The sequence below is a fragment of the Tachypleus tridentatus genome, chromosome 13 (genome assembly GCF_004210375.1).
Source record: "Tachypleus tridentatus isolate NWPU-2018 chromosome 13, ASM421037v1, whole genome shotgun sequence".
Taxonomy (NCBI): Eukaryota; Metazoa; Arthropoda; class Merostomata; order Xiphosura; family Limulidae; genus Tachypleus; species Tachypleus tridentatus.
In genome coordinates, this window is record NC_134837.1 from 91,598,393 (window position 1) to 91,619,985 (window position 21,593).

A 21,593-nucleotide genomic window follows, 5' to 3' on the forward strand; every position below is an offset into this window, starting at 1 on the left:
TATCTCTCTCTTAAGTGAATTGTATCTACATCAACTCGAAATTAATTCGCTGATCGTGAATCCTCGATAAGACATCAAGGAAGTCCCAGACTAAATAGGCTTGATATTGTTTGTAAGTTTGTAAAACTTTTGTACATAGATCCTTATTTGTAATAGCCATTATTGTAAATTGTATTATTGTTTGTATATTAAAATATATTTGTATTCAACAAAGAAAATATTGGCAAATATCATAAATAGAACACATATAGGCATTTATTTAACTTTAAATATAAATTATCGTTTAAATTAGTTTCAGGCTATTTGAAATTGTAAAACGTAGCAATAGAGAGAGCAATAGAAAAGAAGAATATATCTCAATAATGTGTATAAAACATTAGTTTGCTTTACTTTCATGAGTATTACTTTATATATTTAAAGAATACTTTAAATACTTTTCCAAATACGTTTGATGTTTTAAGTTACCCTTACCTTGAGTAAAGGCAAGAAGAAACACTACATAAATTATACAAAAGCGGACGATATCTCCTACTAGCATGTTGTAGATCATAGTAACAAAAGGTCCAGTTAACTTTACTGCACTGTAAAATAATAAGAACTAGTTAAACCTATTTCACACAAAAATATTAATTTGTATAATCAAATTACTAAGAGCCACGTTGTTTTTAGAAGAAAGAAAAAGTATTCAAAATATATTTTATAATTATTGTTTGCTAACTGTATATTAAGTATGAACAATGAAAATAAAGAAAGGCAGTTAATTCTTTATTCTGAAATGATCACCAATTAATTATTAATCATAAAAAAAGGCCTTTAATTGTTTTCTGTTAAAATTATATTATATCTAAGTATAAGCAGTCAATCCTTAGTCGTAAACCACATTGTTAATGCTGTAACTTAAATATTTGCTTGAGTAAAGTGTGGGTCTTAACAAAAATGTTAAGTGTAGAAAACTTAATACAATCGGCCTAGAACACGTTGAGAACTTTTAAAATTTTACACAATATTTTCTAGGTTTTTCGAAATTAAATTACATATATGATATAGATAAGAGAGTGATCTGGTTAGTATTAATTATAGCAGTTACTTTCTAGAAGTAAATTGAGTTGGTTACATCACTTGACATCATTTGAAACGTAAGCCTACAACAACTTACACCAGTTTTCAAGTTTGAAGAAATGTTACAGGAAGAAATAAAGTAATTTATTATTGTTATTTGAACTGATATTTCAAAATAACCCTCCTACGAAAGATCAAAGTTACGGCATTTGATGTACAAAACTGGGTTATTTTGGTTAAAATAGAACTTTGAATATGCTTGAAATAGAAATTCAACTGTCGGAGATGGTTACTACGAGCATAAGTTGTAAATTTAAAGCATTATTTGAGATTAAATCATTAAGAAAAGATCAGGAAGAAAAAGCCAAAAAATGTAAAGAAGATCAAGAAATTGATAGAAAATGAGAAGAGGCAGAAAACGAAAAATTGACGTATTATTAAGAGAATAATTAAAAATAGAAATAAATGTTATTAAAAAGAAAATCAGTAAAACTACTAAGAGGTACAATTATAATACAGCAATAAGACTGAAGTAAAAAAAGGCTGTAATGATAAAATTGAAAAGAACAGTAACAGAATAAAATATCTGGAAAACGAATTATTGAATGTAAAGTTTAAACCACTCACACCTTTTTCTACATGGGCTAATGAGTTTTAACACAAAACACTGTATACTATAAAATATGAAAAAGAATTTATCTAGTTTACATCTATTAATAAAAGTGACTAAAATACTACCAATCTTGTTGCCTATCAATATGAAACAGTTTTTACACCATCAAGTTGCCTTTAAATTGAGAACCGTAACAACTTTCAAGTATTGGTAGCCACCTTATCGAATATGTTCGAGAGTCGCAGCAGGAAGAATTTTAGAACAAAGTTCCAGAACAGGGTACAGGGGAAAGAAAAGTTCTTAGCAAAACTTGCATAACATTTCGATAGGCATTTTGTATTATCTTACTCACTCTTTTTGTGAAATGGTAGATTTATTGGCACGTGAGTAATTTATAGATGCCATACCAAATAAGGATATTAGAATTAGACTGAAGAAAAGTATCTGTACACCTTTAAAGGAAGATCTGCAGCTGGCGATGGAACAAAAATCAATTAAGAACACAAATAGGTATTTATTTAACTTCTAAATACAAATTATCATTTAACTTATCAGAACGAATACACTGAAAGATCGCCTCCAACTGAGAAATATTTAAAAGAACTTGAAGGATTAGTTAGATAACCAGTTATACAGAATTGAAGGAATAAAGCACAAGACAGTAGGTGCTTCAAGTGTAACCTGAAAAGGTATGCTAGTAAGAACTGCAGGCAAGAACTAGCTGGACGTACAGAGCAAGGTTCATCTGCCACAAATGAGATACGTCCACTATTTTAAAAAAAGTCCACAAGTCCACGGGTTTATTGAAGGGAAACATTGTAATATGTTGATTGATATTGGTTCTACAGCTACGATAGTTAAATTTGATTTGGTAATGAAAGGTGATAAAGTGCTTCCTTGCACGATGAAATAAGAAGTATTGATGCAAACAGCAACTGGACATAAAGTTGCAGAAAGAGGAAAGTTAGAAGTTAGCCTTAATATAGGATAGTTCCCTATGCTTCATGACCTTGCAGAAAAGTGTAAAATGCGGACTGACGTCATGTGAAAAGATGAGTGTAAGGTTAGGCCAGCTTCAAATAACTTCACAGTTTATAATCAAGAAATCCCTATGCAATTAATACACCAGAGGTTGAACTTCCAGTGACAACACGAAGAGTAGTGATTACATTGCGAAGGAATAAAGTATTTATACCAAAACTTGTTCAAAACAAATTTACAGGAACACAAAAACTTTAAGATTTGGGTCAAATTTGAATGAGAAATTACAAGAAATGAGGATGTACAGGTAGTATTTTTACAGCAAAAAACGTCGGAAGTAATCACTTTTAAGGAAAGATGCAGGAAGTTTGATGTCAGACTCTCAAATTACGACAGCTTACCACCTCACTTACAATAATTGTATGATCAGAACTATGGAAGTCTTAAAAATGATGAGTACTAATTGTTACATAAGAATGGACATCAAGACATCTTTTCCAGTGGTTTTCAAGACTTAAGATGGACCAGTAAGATATTTCACAAGATTTGTATTGGAGATGAAGCCCCAATATATCATTTGGCTATAGGAATTGCACTTGCAAAATATATCAAAAAACTTACAAAAAATAGAAGCCATGAAGAATCAAGAAGTGATATAACTGATTGCTAGTTCTTGGACATCATTTTTAATGCGTCTGAAGAAGGATGTATCCATAAAGACTATTGAAAGGTAAATGCAGTTTTAAAGAAGAATACCTATCATTGCAAAGGGTTGACTTAGCCTTGAATGCTTAATCAAGAACTGATGGAGCGTGCTATGTATGAACTATCCTGTAATGTCGTACCTATCTGCGTGGTATGTATAATCACACATTATACATACCATACACATTATGTTCTTGGACATCATTTTTAATGCGTCTGAAGAAGGATGTATCCACAAAGACTATTGAAAGGTAAATGCAGTTTTAAAGAAGAATGCCTATCATTGCAAAGGGTTGATTTAGCCTTGAATGCTTAATCAAGAACTGATGGAGCGTGCTATGTATGAACTATCCTGTAATATCGTACCTATCTGCGTGGTATGTATAATCACACATTAAAAGATATTTGGCAATGTTTATAAAAGGCTAAGGAGGAGTCTGGAATGATTGAGGAAAGAGAACGTTAGCTTAGTTCCAAGAAGAGTGTATTGTTTCATCAACATGGTCAGCAGAGGAGTATCTACAGATTAATCGAAAAATGACTTGATCTTGAACTGGCTAACACCAAAGTACCCACACATAAAGCAAGAGGATTTCTCGAACTGCACTCTTAATATCATCATTCCTTAAAATATTTCATTGACATAGCTTGTCCTCTTAACAAACTACTTGAGAAACGAAACGAGGTTTGTTGGAGTGCTGATTGTGAATAGATTCAACAGTCTGACGAAGGAATTGGCTTCTCTTGTATTGTTATGCCCACCTTTAGAAGTCCCATTCATTTTAGACACAGATGCAAGTGAATTTACAGTGGGAGTAGATTTGTAACAAGTAAAACATGGAAAGAAACATATGTTTGTTTAGATACAAAGTTAATTACTGCTATATAAAAGATGTATTGTACAATTTTAAAGGTGTTACTAAATTACTTCCATCTTCATTTATGTGGGCAAAATTTTATGGTGTGGACAGATCATACAGCTTTGAAGTGATTTTGTGAATTTTTGTAATCCAAAATGCCAAGTAACAAGACGTCTCCAAAAAAAAACCCTCCAGAAATACGCCTTTAACATCGTAAATTTCCCTGAATGGAATCATGCAACTTCTGACATATTATCTCTAACTATTGTGTTTCAATGAAGAGAGCAGAGATTCTAAGAAGATAAAAGCACAGGATACAAAAGATGATCAATCTAAAGTATAGTCCAAGATTTGGCATCTTTTAAAAATGGCGGAGAACTGATGTGGTTCAAAAACCCAATTGGTAACTGCTCAGACGAAAGAGATGCGAGAAATTTGAGACATTTGAAACATAGGTTTTGACAAACTTACGAAATGTAATAGTTTGTAGTATCGTATTGTAGAAAATAAAGTAATTTTTCATCGTTACATGGACTAGAACAGTGCTTCTCAACATTTTCCAATGTCATTCACACCTATAAATATTTCATAATAGCTAATTCACTTGAACTTGAAAAAATACTAGATAAAAATTTTAAAAACGTTATTATGAATTAAATATACATCAAAATACAACTGGGATGAATATTGTGTAAAATAAACTAAAAGTAAATTAATTTATCAAAATACAACTAGAATAAATAATAATGATCAATGACTTTTTTGCTCTGAAATTCGTTGTATAATTAATCCTTCTCATTCACCTCATTCAACTTGCTTCTCATATCATTAACCCATTTTATTCGGAAGTACTGGATTAGACGTTGGATTATTTTCACCAAATAATTCACACTAGTCTTTCCAAAGACCACTGTTATAATAATATATTTACGTTTGAAAAATAAAAACTTAGCAATGAACAAATTGATAGCATACCTAAGTATGAACACCCAATCCTTAGCCAAAGGAAAGATAAAACCTTTAATTCTTTATATTGGAATGATAATATATTTAAGTATGAACACCTAATTCTTAGCCAAAGGGGAAAAAAAACCTTTAATTCCCTATATTGAGATGATAATATATCTAAGTATGAACACCCAATTCTTAGCCAAAGGGAAAAAAAAATTCCTTATATTTAAAAGATAATATATTTAAGTATGAACACTAAACCTTAGCCAAAAGAAAATAAACCTAATTCTTTATATTGAAATCATAATATATTTTAGTATGAACACTCAACCTTTAGCCAAAGAAGAGAAAACCGTTAATTTTTTATACTACAGTGAACGTGGATGAGGTTACCACACCCAACGGTAAACATTGTATGAAGCAGTCTGTTCTCAGGAACAAAGAGATGTGAGGAAAAGAAAAGAAAAGTTGAAGAACCAGCTCATCTTTCTTTAACAAATATTTAAGGCAGAATAGTCAACTTGGACAATGTTTAAATGTTTCCGCTTCTTTTTGTCACAAGTTGGCAACTTGTTCAACGGAGATCTGAAGGAATGCTCTCCTGGATCTCGAAACATCTGTCACAAGCCAGAAAAAGAAAAAAAGAGTAGTAACGACATATTTCCACACAAAAACTGACAATGAATTAGTTGATATTCAAAATTCGGTGCATAAATATATTTAAAAATAATAGTAATTTATTCTTATTTTAACAAATTCAAGAGAGTTTCTTACCCAGCGAAGAAAACGAGGAAAACCCATGAACAAGGAATTGCTATAGTTAGTAGAATATCTTCGACTCGTCTCTGGCCTGCTATGCGACAGGGCACGCACAGTATAACCAAAATATTGGCAAAAAGATAGATGCCTTTAGCAGGGTTACTACTCTAAAATAAAATTTTAGAAGAGAAATCACGTTATCACTTAATGAGGATAAACTATTTATTGAATCACATTCCCAAATGATAAAAAATAAGCCATTTAATAAAATTTAAACCTGATAATAAGGAAAGTATTTATTTAATCTATTATCCAATTTAAATTTCCGACTTGTGGTGTCCTATTGCTTTATATATGGAAAATATTTGTTAAAATCAGTCCATAATTAATATCTGATCAAAGTGCAAGTCTAAACAGTCTCAATTGTTCCTTACATTTACACGTGTGACTGTTGAATATTTGCTGTAAACTGTAAATAACGTTCGAAAAGTGTAAGGTAACGAAAAGAAAACACATTTTTTTATTCCTTATACAAACTTACCAAACTAAAAAGGAAGCCTAAAAGACCTTGTGCTTTGATCTCCTCGCCCTGTTGGAAGACAAGAAAACTAAAAGCGGCGAAACAGGTTCCTAATTCTGCAACATAGCGGCACTGTGTACATAAGAAAATTAAATACAAATTAGAATCCTCAAAGAAAACCAAAATTGAGAATTTAACTTTACGCAACCCATTAAAATTAGAACGACATTTTTGTGAGTATTCACACTGATTTAATACAAAAATAAAGCCAACGTTTAATAGTACACAATTAATATTTAAAATGGGGACTGCCACCAGTCTCAAAATGTAATACAAAATAAGCTATTCTGAGACTGAGAACAGTCTCACACTCTACATCGACATCTTACTTCGTCATCATCAGAAATGCAACATTTTACATGTGGTGCAACGTAAATATTATTCTAAAAATCACAAATTTATATACAATTTAACTTTAAACAAATCATGCCACCTATTAATAAATATTTGCCTCTGGAACTGCTGGTATGTATATTGACACTTTTACTAATAAAGCAGAGAACAACGTTTCGACCTTCCTAGGTCGTCTTTAGGTTAACATCATGAATTTACCTCTGGTCCTTCATCCTTATATAATACATTAAAATTACTTTTATTACATTTGATTATCTAACCTACATAAAATCCAGTGTGGGTGTATCACATCACGCTTGATTTTTTGAAATAGGAGGAGTCATAAAAGCCAAAATCCATTTATCCATATAGAATAATTCGATTACTATCTGCCCAATACAATTTTAATGGCAGGCGGTACCATGAACTTTAAAAGTATAGTGAGTGTTGGATTACCTACCCTAGAGTCAAATCCGTGCAACTTATCATGAAAGTAAAAGAATATAGCGCAAAAATATTTACAATATTTTTCTTGAAGAGGAACTTATAGTTAAATATACACGACTACTCATTTTGAGTTTAATACAATAGTATTATTTAGTTTGTATTGTACAAGTGTTAAACGGAAATATTTTAATTTTTGGGAATTGACGTCATATTACCAGACCCTTCTGAATAATGGATAATTCTTGTTGCTTTAAGTGAGTATTGTTACTTCAAAACTTCTCGTAAGTTTATAGGAAGTTCTAGGTCTCAATTGGGCAATATATATATATTCGACAACGTTAGTTGAAGAAAGTTAGTTTGTGAAAGTGAAAGTAAAGGTTAAATTAAGTTTGTGTCAGTTTAGCCGTAACAGATGATTTCGAAACGAGTTTCACAGCTGGTATTTTAATGACAGAGATAGAAAATAGTATACTTTTTGTCAAAGGGTGTTTTAAAGTAATTGATTTGTTTGTTTGTTTAGAATTAAGCACAAAGCTATACAATGGGCTATCTGTGCTCCGCTCACGACAGGTATCGAAACTCGGTTTTTATTGGTGCAAGTCTGCAGACATGCCATTGTGCCACTTGGGTTACTAAAGTAATTGAATCCGCTTGTGTGGACTTTGATGAAAAGGAGACGATTATTTAAAGCTTTAAATACAACTATGATAACTAATAGTGTAATAACGAAGGTTTGTACATACGTTTGATTTATTTTGAATATGTTATTTTAAAACAAATGGATTGTGTCCCATCTGTTTATTTTCAAAATTTATTGTCAACCAGTAACAAACAACTACTGTAAATAATCCAGCCCTTGCAATATCTGACAATAAATACATATTGTAGCTTGTAATACACATTACTTCACATGCAAATATTAAGTGATTTAATTACGAACTTTGAAATAGATGTTATAAGATCCAGAAAGTGATTTCAAATATTATTCCTTCCATAACCTAACTTTCCTTAATTATCTAAATGAATATTTAACTAACCTTCTTTACGACGTTACTTAGCATAGAAACCATCAAAACTGATGTTAGTACAGCTATAGAAACTGACAAAACCTAATTTTAGTACAACTATGGAAATCAACAAAACGTAAGTTTAGTATAGCTGTAGAAGCCGATTAAAGTGACTACAGCTATAGAAACCAGTAAAACCTAGTTTTAGTTTTAGTACAGCAATAGAAACCAGTAAAACCTAGTTTTAGTTTCAGTACAGCAATAGAAACCGATCAAACTGACTCCACTACAACTATGGAAACCGATAAAATTTGAGTTTAATACAAAATTTACTTTACTACAGATATAGAGACCCACAAGTCCTAGGTTTGTTACAATTATAGAAACCAGCATATTCTCTTTAGTAACGCTATAGAAATCGACAAATTTGACTTTGACACAGCTATAGAAACCAAAATAAAAACTAAGTTTAATATAGCTATAGAAGCCAACTAAAGTGGCTTTAGTACAGCTATAAAAACCGGTAAAACCTGAGTTTAATACAACTATAAAAACTGTCATAATTGACCCTAAAACAGCTATAGATACCGACAAAATGTAACTTAGTGCACTCGTTTGTTAACTCTAAAATAATTATCCTATGACTTACAATCAAGGATACATAGTCCTGACAGAGATGCTGATTTATTAAAAAATTACAATTTAGAAACAAATAACAAGTGCTTTTGTCCGGAAATGTATATTACCTCAAAACAGACATTTTATTTCAAAGAGGACGTTGCTTGGTCTAGAATAATAATATTTCTCTAATTTTAAAGTAGAAATTTCTTTATTTACAAACAAAACACAGAAATTTGGCTTAAAAAAGCAGTAAATTCTAGCTCTTTATTGACTCATTCATCCACAGAACTATTAAAACTACCATTCACTCAACAAATAACACATTAATCTCTGCTTCCAGACCACCACACACATATTTCTAATAATCTTCAAAAGGTTCGTGTAATAAACTATTTAAAGAGATTTCCTACAACATGTATTTATTTCATCACACTTACAATAGAGTGGGCGTCGACTTCTCCAATTAACTCCTTTTCTGGTGGAGGTCGAAGAAATACTGTTATGCTAAGAACGATGAGGTGAAGAAAAGTAATGCCAAGACGCTTTATAAACTCTCTCTAAAAGCAGATAAAAAACCATAATTTTATTGTATCCATGTTGTTTTTTAGAAAAAGCAGTAATCAGACACCATGATTTAGGTAGCCGTACACAAAATAAGTTATTGAAAACTACAATACTAAGTCGTTAAACTTCGCTTATCTTTACTTGCAAAATTGTATATATTTGGTGTGAAGACGTATTTAAATATAAGATGCATAACCTTTTCTAACAGCATGATCATCATAAATTGTACTCAGGCTGATGAACATGATTACACATCACTGCTCTTTACAAAAAGCTTCTGCAAAGGATCGCAACCAAAGTCATAGACGACAACTTTCAACAAGTACTTCTTCTATAATTCGCAAACGCTCAGTTCCAATACCACATTTTGAAATATCAAACGCATAAAAATATATTTTTTCCAATATCAGTTAGATGATCATATTATTTTTGTGATCCCATATTAAAAACCGTTTTCAACCGTTTATAAAAAAAATGCTGATTTCAAGGAGTTTGGAATTTTGTGAAGGTACATCAACCGTAACGAACTTTTTATCATAATATTACCCGTACCAAAATATTTATCATAATATTACCCGTACCAAAATATACGTCAAATTTCAATAAAATGACGCTTTTGGCTGAATGGATCTCTTTCTTTACATCTTTCACTTTGGAAGAAAACGGCCTTGCTCGGGAGTAACTAGGGGTGTTGCTATCATAAAAGTGGGTGATTATTTCGTCTTAAATAAATAATACTGAATACTAACTTTATCGAAATGTAGTGTTCGTTAGTTTTACGTTGGGCCCGGCATGGCCAAGCGTGTTGAGGCGTGCGACTCGTAATCTGAGGGTCGCGGGTTCGCATCCCGGTCGCGCCAAACATGCTCGCCCTTTCAGCCGTGGGGGCGTTATAATGTTACGGTCAATCCCACTATTCGTTGGTAAAAGAGTAGCCCAAGAGTTGGCGGTGGGTGGTGATGACTAGCTGCTTTCCCTCTAGTCTTACACCGCTAAATTAGGGACGGCTAGCACAGATAGCCCTCGAGTAGCTTTATGCGAAATTCAAAAACAAACAAACAAAGAGTTCTACGTTGTTTACAGGTCTCGTTATACGAAAGCTAAAGCGACAGGGGACTGTCTGCGAGTGAATTATACATAATGGTGCTAAAAGTGCCAGTAATTTGTGTATGTGTGTTGTGAAACTACAACATACGTACACAAATTATTAAGCCAAAATGTAACTAACCCTCAATAAAACTAAAAAAAATATATCCAAACGACCATTTATTAATAGTTAGAGCAAATCAGTAAGGGTTTTCTGTCTAGTCTAGATTAGAAGTTACAGTAAAGATCAGAAGGGGTTTTCTTTTTAAACACCTTTAGAAGTCACAATAAAGTTCAGTAGAGGATTCCTATACAAACATAGTTAGAAATCAAATGAATTATCAGTATCGGCTTCCTGTCTAGTCACGATAAGAAGTCACAGTCAGTACTACTAGGATTTACCCCTTCAAACACGGTTAAAAAGACAAGATAAATATCAGTGGAGGTTTCCCGTTTATTCATATTAAAAACACACAGCGAAGACCAGTAGGGTTTCTTGTCCAAACAATATTAGAAGTCGCAATAAAGATCAGTAGGCATTTCATGTCCAAACATGATTAGAAGACAATGTAAAGATCAGAAGGGGCTGCCTATATAATAATGATGATGAGACAAAGGAAAGTAGGCTACTCATGTTCAAACACGATTAGAAATCACAGTATAGTTTGTTTGTTTATTTTTGAATTTCGCGCAAAGCTACTCGAGGGCTATCTGCGCTCGCCGTCCCTAATTTTGCAGTGTAAGACTAGAGGAAAGGCAGCTAGTCATCACCATCCACCACCAACTGTTGGGCTACTCTTTTACCAACGAATAGTGGGATTGACCATCACATTATAACGCCCCCACGGCTGAAAGGGTGAACATGTTTGGTGCGACGGAGAATCACAGTATAGACAAATAAGGTTTTCCTTTCCAAAATCTATTGCAAGTCACACTAAAGACCAGTAGGGTTTTATTTGTCCACACAGATTTAGAAGTCACAGTAAATACCACTAGCGTTTTACTCTTCAAACATGATTAGAAGTCGCAAAAAATTAGTAGGGGTTTCCTGCTTACTCGTAGTAAAAAAGTCACAGTAAAGATGAGTTGATATCTTCCTGTCCATACATGATTAAAAAGATACAGTGAAGATCAGTATGAATTTCCTGTCTAGTCATAATAACAAGTCGCAGTAAATACCAGTATGGTTAACCTCTCCAAATAGGATTAGAAATCACAATAAGTAGGGGTTTTGTTCCTAAACATAATAAAAAAAAGTAACAGTAAAGATCAGAAGTTTTTTTTCTGTCCCAAGAAATGAATAGACGTTACAGTAAATACCAGTAGAGGATTCATGACTAATTATAGTACGAATTCACAGTAAAAATCAAACACGATTAGAAGTCAAAGTATAATTCAATAAAGGCTTCAAGTGTAGTCACAATAAAAACTCAGTGTGAAGACTAGTTGGGCTTTTTTTGTCCAAAGACGATTAGAACTCCAACTAAAGATCAGTAGGAGTTTACTGTATAGTTCCAATAAGAGCTTACAGAGAAGATCAGCAGGGTTCTCCTGTCAAAACATTTTAAAAGTCAATATGAAAATCAGTAGGGGCTTCCTGTTTGATTAGGAGATTAGTAGGGGTTTTCTGTGTAGTCACGATAAGAAGTCAAAACAAAGATCAGTACGAACTTTTAGACTAGTCACAATAAAATATTACAGTAAAGACCAGTAGGATTTGTTCTTATCCATACACGATTATAAGTCACAGTAAAAATTGTAAGGGACTTCCTATTCAAACATGATTGAAAATCAAAGTAAATATCAGTATGAATTTTTTGTCTACACACAGTAATAAGCTACAGTAAAGACCATTGGAATTTTCCAGTTCAATAAAGATTAAAAGTGAAAATAAAGTTCAGTTGGAGTTTCCTACCTGGTCACGATAAAAAAGCCACAGTTAAGAGGAGAAAGATGTTCTATTCAAACACATTTAGAAATCCTAGTTAAGACCAGAAGGGCTTTCTATCCAAACACATTTAGAAGTCACAATAAATACTACTGGGGTTTGACTCTTGAAATACGATTAGAACTCGCTGTAAAGACAAATAGGAATTTTCTATTCAAAAAAGATCAGAAACCACAGTAAAGATCAATAAGGTTTTTCTTGTCAAAATACAGTTAGAAGCCACACTAAATACTAGTAGGGTTTTTCCTGTTCAAACACGATTAAAACTTACAATAAAGATTAGTATGGGTTTCCTGTCTAGTCTCAATAATGATTCACAGTGAAGTCCAGTAGGGATTTCATGTCTAGTCACTATAAGAACCTACAGTAGAGATCAGTCGGGTTTGCCTCCTTAGTTACGATAAGATCTCACACTAAACCCCTGTAGGGTTTTCCTGTCAAAACATGATAAGAAGCCACAACAAAGATCAGTGGGCTTTCTCTGTCCAAAAACGATAAGAAGTTAGAGTAAATACCTGTAGAGTCTTTCTATTTAAGCACGAGTAGTAGTCAAAGTAAAGATCAGAAAGGGTTCGGAGATTTATGGCAGGGGAATAAATCGGTAAAATAAATTTTTCATCACTATGTTCCTTTGTAGGAACATAAGTCACATGATCTTCCTTCATATTTGTATCCGATTATTAAAAGCTTATACTTTTCATAACATTTAGTTTCGTGTGGTTTACAATAATGCAGAATTATGCACAAAGTTCCATAGAGTGGAGAAACCTGCTTTTGTTTTGTTTTCACTGTCTCTATGAGTTTGAAGTTCAAAAACATTGGCATTAATCAGCTTCTAAATGTCATCGAACATGCTCGCTATTTCAGCTGTGGTTGCTTCATAATGTGAAGTTCAATCACACTTCTCTTTGGAAAAATTAGCCCAAGAATTATCGAGGGTTGGTACAGCTCCTTTCTCTCTAAATTAGGAACGGCTAATGCAGACGCCTCCCAGTGGCATAGCGGTATGTCTGCGGACACACACTACTAGAAACCGGATTTCGATACCCGTGGTGGGAGGAGCACAGATCGCCCATTGTGTAGCTTTGTGTTTAATTACAAATAATCAAACTAATTCAGATAGTCCTCCAACAAAGAATGTTTCAAAACTGTTTAACCTTTAAATTACAGTGATAACAAAACAAGTAAATGACAAAACCAGAAATAATATGCGAGATACTGAGCTGGTTGCAAACAAAATGCTGAAATGCTCCACGAACACCTACCATTTTCATATCTCACAAAATATACGGCCAATTTATTGATAAAATAAGTTGTTGAATAAAAGAATAATGATAAAATAGTTTCTTTAAAACTCGGTTTTTTAAAAATTGAAGCTAGAGACATTGTTTGAGGACAAAACGGGTCTTGAAATAGGATCAATTAGAATAAACCTCTAAATAAAGATTATGCATTTAAAAACAAATATTTAAATTCAAAATAGATATATCTTAAAACACTTGAAAACTAATTTACTTTACACAACACACAGCCCGGCATGGCCAGATGGTTAAGGCACTCGACTTACGAGCGCAAATCCCTGTCACACTAAACATGTTCGCCTTTCAACTGTGGGGGCGTTATAACGTGATGGTCAATCCCACAACTCGTTTTTAAATGGGTAGCCCAAGAGTTAGCGGTGGAAGGTGATGAAGTAGCTTTCCTTCCTTCTAATCTTATACTGCTAAATTAGAGATGGCTAACGCAAATTTCCCTCGTGTAGCTTTGGCCTGTTTTCTTCAGTTGTTAAGACGAACGATTGTTCTGTTGAAATGTGTAGTACATTCTACCACCAAGAACATTCCTCCTTATACTTATAGATTGTTGTTTTCCAAAGTATTACAATATTAGCATAACGTACTTCTTTACTCAAGCATAAAATATTTTTAAATACTCTGTTTTAGTATCAGGTCTTACTTACCCTAGCAAACGTTTTCCATTTTTCTTCTAATAACCGCTGGATGACACCACCATCAAGCATGTCGAGATGCTCAGTCGTTTTACCATTTAATATTATAAGAAGAGCCGAGTTCCAGTCTAGAAGAAACAGTAATAACAATATAAAAATATAAAGATAATTTTAATATAACTATTTTAAACAATGAACTTATAATATTATAACTTTTATAATAAGTATTTTATATTATCGTCACACTTATTCATACAGCATGTTAATTATAAGGTGTGGTTACTACTATTAAATCAACACTGAAGATTAATCTTTTTAAAGTGCGTACAAAGCAAAATGATGAAACGTTTTGTTTTCAAACCCGATGGTAATATCACTACGATCCTTGATTACGTTTACTGGCATGGCCAGGTGGGTTAAGGCGCACGACTCTTAATCAGAGGGTCGCGGGTTCGAATTCCCGTGGCACCAAACATGCTCGCCCTTTCAGCCGCGAGGGCGTTATAGTGAGACAATCAATCCCACTGTTCGTTGGTAAAAGAGTAGCCCAAGAGTTGGCTGTAAAATCCCATTGGATTTATTTCTCGTATCTTATTTCAAAATTCAGAATTTTTATCCATTAAGGAATACAATTTTAACTCAAATAAGTCAGCGCTCTCTGTCGCACTACGATTGATTTACGAGAGTTGAATGTGTTTAATGAAAAAAAAACATTTTGGGACAATATGAGATCTATTAGTCCATCTCGCCCGTTCCATCCTCTAAAGTAAATTAAAATTATTATTAACTTAATTTTTAAAAGTTTTAAAGCCGTTCCTTATCATTCACATAATTATTAAGCTTTCTGTTAATCTTCAGTGATGTCGAGAAACCCACTTGTTGAGAAATATATATGCAAAAACGGCTCGTTTGGGTTGAGAAAATATTTTACATAAAAGAGCGAACAACGTTTCGACCTTCTTCGGTCATCGTCAGGTTCACAAAGAAAGAGGTAACTGACCGGAAGCTGACCACATGTTTGAAAGGGGTTGGTTGTGTAACTGAGTGTCGGAATGTAGAGGGCGGTATTAGATATTTGAATATATAATATTATTTATTCTATTATATTAATATAGGTATAAAGGCGTTCCTTTATATTGGTTTATTTTAGGTTTAAGTTGTTGTATAAGTAAGGCTTCTTTAATTTTGCGTTTGTTTATGTTTGTTTCTTTATTTAGTATTTGAGTGTTTTCTATGGTTATGTTGTGTTTATTTGATTTGCAGTGTTCGAAAACGTGTGAATGTGACTTTTTATGTTCTTTGAATCTGGTTTCCATTTTTCTACTTGTTTCTCCAATATAGAAGTCGTGGCAGTTATTACATTGTATTTTGTAAATAATGTTGGTGTGGTGTTTGTCAGTATAGTTTTTACATAGTATAGACCTCAGTTTTGTGCCTGGTTTTTGAATAAATTTGGTATTAACTGGAATGTCATATTTTGTTACTAGTGTTTGCTAAATGCTGGTTATTTGTAATTTTGAGGTTAAGAAATGATATTTGATTGCTTTCTTCCTGTTCACATGTGAAGTTAATGTTGGGATGTATAGAGTTAATGTGATTGAAAAAATTAAGTATGTGTTCTGTAGATTTGAATCTCGCAACCGTGTCATCTACATATCTGTACCAGTATAGTGGTGGATGTAATGCTGTGTTAATTGCTTGTGTTTCAACTTGTGTCACAAAAATATTGGCTAGAACTGGTGACACTGGGTTGCCCATGCTTAGGCCATTTGTTTGTATATAGTTTTGGTTGTTGAACATGAAGTTTGTCTTTATCGTGGTGAATTCTATGAGGGTTGCTAACTGGTTACTGGGAATGTCTATAGGTGGGTTAGGGTCTCGGATATAGAGTTCTAAGGCTATCTTGCAGGCTTCAGTGGTTGGAACTTCTGTAAAGAGGGATATAACATCGAAACTGGCCATTAAGGCTTTATGATTAAGTTGATTTAGATTAGACTTGAAATTAAAAGAGTCTTTGATGAATGAGCTGGCTGATGTTACATATTTGGAGAATGCCCATGCTATGTATTTACCAAGATTATAATTAAACGATTCATATGTGGACATTATTGGTCGTAATGGACAATCTGGTTTATGAGGTTTGGGGATGCTGTATATTTGCGGTGTGCGTGAGTTGGTTTTACGTAGGTAGGAATAAAGTGTTTGTGAAATTGTGTTGGCTTTTTTCATTTGTAGTAGTAATTTGTTCAGTTGCGTCTCGTGTGTCTTTGTTGGATTTGTGTGTATTGGTTTAAATTTGTTCGTGTCTGATAGGATGTTATTCATTTTTTGGATGTATTCATTCGTGTTCATTATGACTATAGCGTTACCTTTATCTGCTTTTAGAATTTTTTATGTTTTTGTTTTGTTTTAGGTTTTTAATGGAATTAATGTCCCTTTTTGTAAGGTTGTTTCTTAGTTTTCTGTTTTGTGAAATTATGTTGACGGTTTTGTGAGAAAATTCTTTGAAAAAATCGTTTAAGATGTTGTTTTTAGGTGTTTCTGGAAAATATAAATTTGTAATTTTATCTGGGAAGTTTGGCTGTTGGATGTCAATAAAATTATCTAAGTTGTCTTCTTTCTGTTGGTTGTTTTTGGTTGTTTCCTTGTTTTTGTTCTCTGTAGAAAGTATCACAAGTCTCCTGGCTAGGTCTTTTAAACATGTTTTGATTTCTATGGTTGGAATGTACCTAGGTGCTATTGCGAAGTTGAGTCCTTTGTTAAGTAGATGTATCTCGTTTGTGTTTAATTGTCGGTCGGATCTGTTAATTATGAGGTTGGTCAACGGTTTGTCGTTTTGGTGTCTTTTCTGTTGTTTGCATCTTTTCAATTTTTCAACCTCAAAATTACAAGAACCGACACACAATTCAAAACAGAAATCCACCGAAAAATCACCCATACTGGACTATACATTCCTTGGGACTCAGCACATGAATCAAAACAAAAACTCAACATACTAAGAAACCAAATAAACACAACCATAAAACTATGCTCACCAGATAAAATTAACGATGAATTAGACAAAATAAAACAATACTTCATCAACATCAATAAGTTTCCTCCACAAACCGTAGAAAACATTATACGCACACACCTAGACAGAAAGCAAAATCAACCAACTAAAGTAAATATATCTCACGAATCGAAAAATCACGAAACCATATACTGCTGTATACCATATATTCCTGACATCAGCAAACAAATAACCAACATTTGGCAAAAACTAGTAACAAAATATGGCATTCCAGTTAATACCAAATTTATTCAAAAACCAGGCACAAAACTGAGGTCTATACTATGTAAAAACTACACTGACAAACACCACACCAACATTATTTACAAAATACAATGTGATAACTGCCACGACTTCTATACTGGAGAAACAAGTAGAAAAATGGAAACCAGATTCAAAGAACAAAAAAGTCACCTTCACACGTTTTCGAACACTGAAAGTCAAATAAACACAACATAACCATAGAAAACACTCAAATACTAAATAAAGAAACAAACATAAACAAACTCAAAATTAAAGAAGCCTTACTTATACAACAACTTAAACCCAAAATAAACCAATATAAAGGAACGCCTTTATACCTATATTAATATAATAAAATAAATGATATTATATATTCAAACATCTAATACCGCCCTCTACATTCCGACACTCAGTTACACAACCCCTTTCAAACATGTGGTCAGCTTCCGGTCAGTTACCTCTTTCTTTGTGAACCTGACGATGACCGAAGAAGGTCGAAACGTTGTTCGCTCTTCTATGTAAAATATTTTCTCAACCCAAACGAGCCGTTTTTGCATATAAATTTCTGTTAATCTCACTGTCTCCACAACCTCACAAGGTCACCCATTCCATAGGCCAACCATCCTGTTATTAAAATAAAACTGTCTTAGCTGAAGATGACTCTGACAAACATTCTCCCGCTGGTACAGCGGTAAGTATATGGACTTACAACGCTAAAATCAGGAGTTCGATTCTCCTTCGTGGACACAGCATATAGCCTGTTGTAGCTTTGCTATAAGGAAACACAGACATTTAAAGGTCCAGTATTATAAGCGAAAGGATAATTATATTTTTCACTGAGATTATCTAACTGATAAAACTGCTCTTATCACTCAGCAACAGGCAGAGTAAAAACAAAAAATCGTATTTAATTATAACCAAGTATTAGACAAACATCACGCTATATCTGGGCCAATGCACTCACTGGTGAGTATAAGATGGAGTGTTGCTTGCTACTAAAATGTTTCTGGGCTTATCTCCCAAAACAACTACTACTCAAAGTAACTAAATTGTAATCATTCTGAAATACATATTGTAGTTTACGTAAAATTGAATCGAGACACTTTGAAACCTATCCGATGTCCAGCGACGCCTCCTGAACACAATTTGGAAAGTATTATATATTACTACAGTAGGTCCTAGAGTTTATTATACTTTTCCTTCCCTTAAACTAGATTTTATCTAAAATTGGAATTAGGGCTGAAAACGTCAGTAACAGTGAGGTTAATCAACTATTGAATTAATTCATTTTAATCACTATAAATACTTATGACACCGATACTGGTACATAAAATTAGTAATATTAATCTTTAATTTCTAATTTTTAGCTTCAATTTTTGTCGGTAGCTTGTTTCGATAAAAAATAAATGAATATGCCATGGTAATTTTCTTTCTTCCAGTAAGCCTTCTTAAAAAGCCAGTCAACTAGAACTCATTCATCTCTTAAATCTAAGTTCTTTTCTTATTCTAACAAAATCATAAAATCAACAACATTTACAAGACTAATTCTGTCTAACGTGTATATAACCCCAATTCAGTCAAATTCCAATTCTTATCAGCAAGCGAATTTTATAACTTTTGTATGAATGGATAAAATAGATCAAAAATTGTATATTTTAAGTTGAAATGTTCTATGCATCAAATTAAATCAAAGAGTAAAAGCTAAACAGACTTACTCGTTTCCCCGCTAGGAAGAATACTGTCAAGAGCATTTAATGGATAACCGGAACACGTTATGTTACTGTATCTCCAAAATTCCTGAAAGAAGAAGGATAACCGGAACATGTTACATTACTGTATTTCAAAATAGAAAAACGTTTAGTAGACATTCAGTAAAAATCCTAGTGTTGAAAAAATTAATTACATTGATTTTATGTGTAGCATTAATGTTAGGCAACAGTCCATTTTTAATATAAACTTGACAAAAGGCAGGGACTTCCAGAATTTATTGACCACTGTAAAAGTTATCCATTATCATGGAAATCTAGTCACCTTTTGAACTTTATCCTTTATTTATTTATTTAAAACCTAAACTGAAACACATCAATTGAGGTATGTGGTTGAGATACTAGACTTATGTGGAAGAAAAGGTCACAACATTGACACTAAACTATCTTTTATAATCAAGTTGCTTAGTTAAAGTCTTGCTTTAAATTTATGTTTAACTGTTAAAGTAATATTTTTAGGATTCTATATATGATACAGCCACATTCTGGGAACTATACACATCATACAGCTACACTATTGGGATTCTACACGTCAAAGTCACATTCTTGGAATTTTACACGTTATAGCCACAAATATCACTGTGCAACACTCAAAAAAGTACAAGAGATCTGTGGTCATTTTTATATGCAAAATGACATGGGAAATCCATTTCTGACCTTCTTTTTGTTGAATTAGGCATGGTTTTTGCAGAATTGTCACTGTATATCCTTTTTGTCATTATTATTAAATAAAATTCTCTACCGCATTGTAAAATGGTTTTCAACCCAGGGCTAGAGACCAATCTTAGTAACACCTACAATGTGATATGATAAATAACACAATACAGTTTAAAATCATATTTTCTGGTTTATTATTGTGTGCTTATATTTAATTGAGTTTATCACTTAATACTTTATACGTCAAAGCTTGTGTTTAATGTTATTTTTTTTCTTTCAGATCTTATTTGTTTTCAGCAATGAGTGCAAGACAGTGCAACAATGATCCAAACAGATTCTGTTACATATGTGGGAAATTAACTTTTGCTAAAGAAAAGCGCAGTATTACACGCCATATCAAGAAAATGTACAAGACGTACTTCGTTTGTGACTTAGGAGACCAGGACAAGTCATGGGCTCCTCATGTGTGTTGCCTTACATGTATGAAGACATTGAGAGCCTGGTATGCAGGAAAAAATGTTCACATGAAGTTTGGTGTGCCAATGATTCGGCGTGAGCAGAAAGATCATTCTAATGATTGCTATTTCTGTCAGCAAGACTTTACAGGCTGTACTACAGCAAAGAAAAAGAAACATTGTTTACCCAAATTTGCAATCAGCAATGCGCCCAGTAGAGCACTCAGAAAATTTACCTGTGCCCAAACCTCCAGATCAAGAAATGCAGAGTTCCAGCAGTGCAAATGAACATTCCAGTGGTGAATATGTGGAGCCCAATCATCCAGAAAGCGAGAATAAACCAATACCATTTTCTCAAGAGGCTCTAAATGACTTGTGCAGGGATCTCTAGTTAACCAAAGACAAAAGTGAGTTTCTGGCATCAAGGCTTCAAGAACGTAATCTTCTTGAGGAAGGAGTGAAGATAACACTGTACAGAAAACGTACAGAAGATCTGCTTGCATTATTCACCATGAAGGATGACTTATGCTTTTGTAATGACATCACTGAACTTTTTGAGCAACTGGAAATACCATATGATAACACCAACTGGTGACTTTGCATAGATACATCCAAGGACAGCATCAAAGCTATTCTGCTACACAATGGTAACACTCTGCCTTCTGTTCCCATAGCTTATAGCACAACCATGAAAGAATCATATGAAAATCTGAAAGCAATTCTAACAAGCATACAGTATGATGACCATAACTGGCATATTTGTGCAGATTTCAAGGTTGTGTCCATGCTTACTGGCCTTCAGCTTGGCTATACTAAAATTTGCTGCTTCCTGTGCTTATGGAACTCCAGAGCAAGAACTGAACATTATGTACGCAAGGATTGACCGATCCGAGATGAAATTGAGCAAGGAAAACACAACATCATGCACAAACCACTTGTGAAAAGTGATAGAATTCTT

At 33.2% G+C, this 21,593-nt stretch overlaps 1 protein-coding gene across 1 annotated transcript in view; it reads right to left on the reverse strand.

Moving 5' to 3' along the window:
- LOC143241107 (transient receptor potential cation channel subfamily V member 5-like) overlaps positions 1–21,593 on the reverse strand; it is a 76,079-nt gene that overhangs the window by 10,594 nt on the left and 43,892 nt on the right. Inside the window, exons 7-12 of the mRNA XM_076484664.1 lie at positions 19,473–19,554; positions 14,475–14,590; positions 9,354–9,473; positions 6,470–6,580; positions 5,944–6,095; positions 472–581 (exon numbers count right to left, since the gene is read on the reverse strand). Coding sequence (XP_076340779.1) covers positions 472–581; positions 5,944–6,095; positions 6,470–6,580; positions 9,354–9,473; positions 14,475–14,590; positions 19,473–19,554 — 691 coding nt within the window. The remainder of the gene's footprint in view (positions 1–471; positions 582–5,943; positions 6,096–6,469; positions 6,581–9,353; positions 9,474–14,474; positions 14,591–19,472; positions 19,555–21,593) is intronic.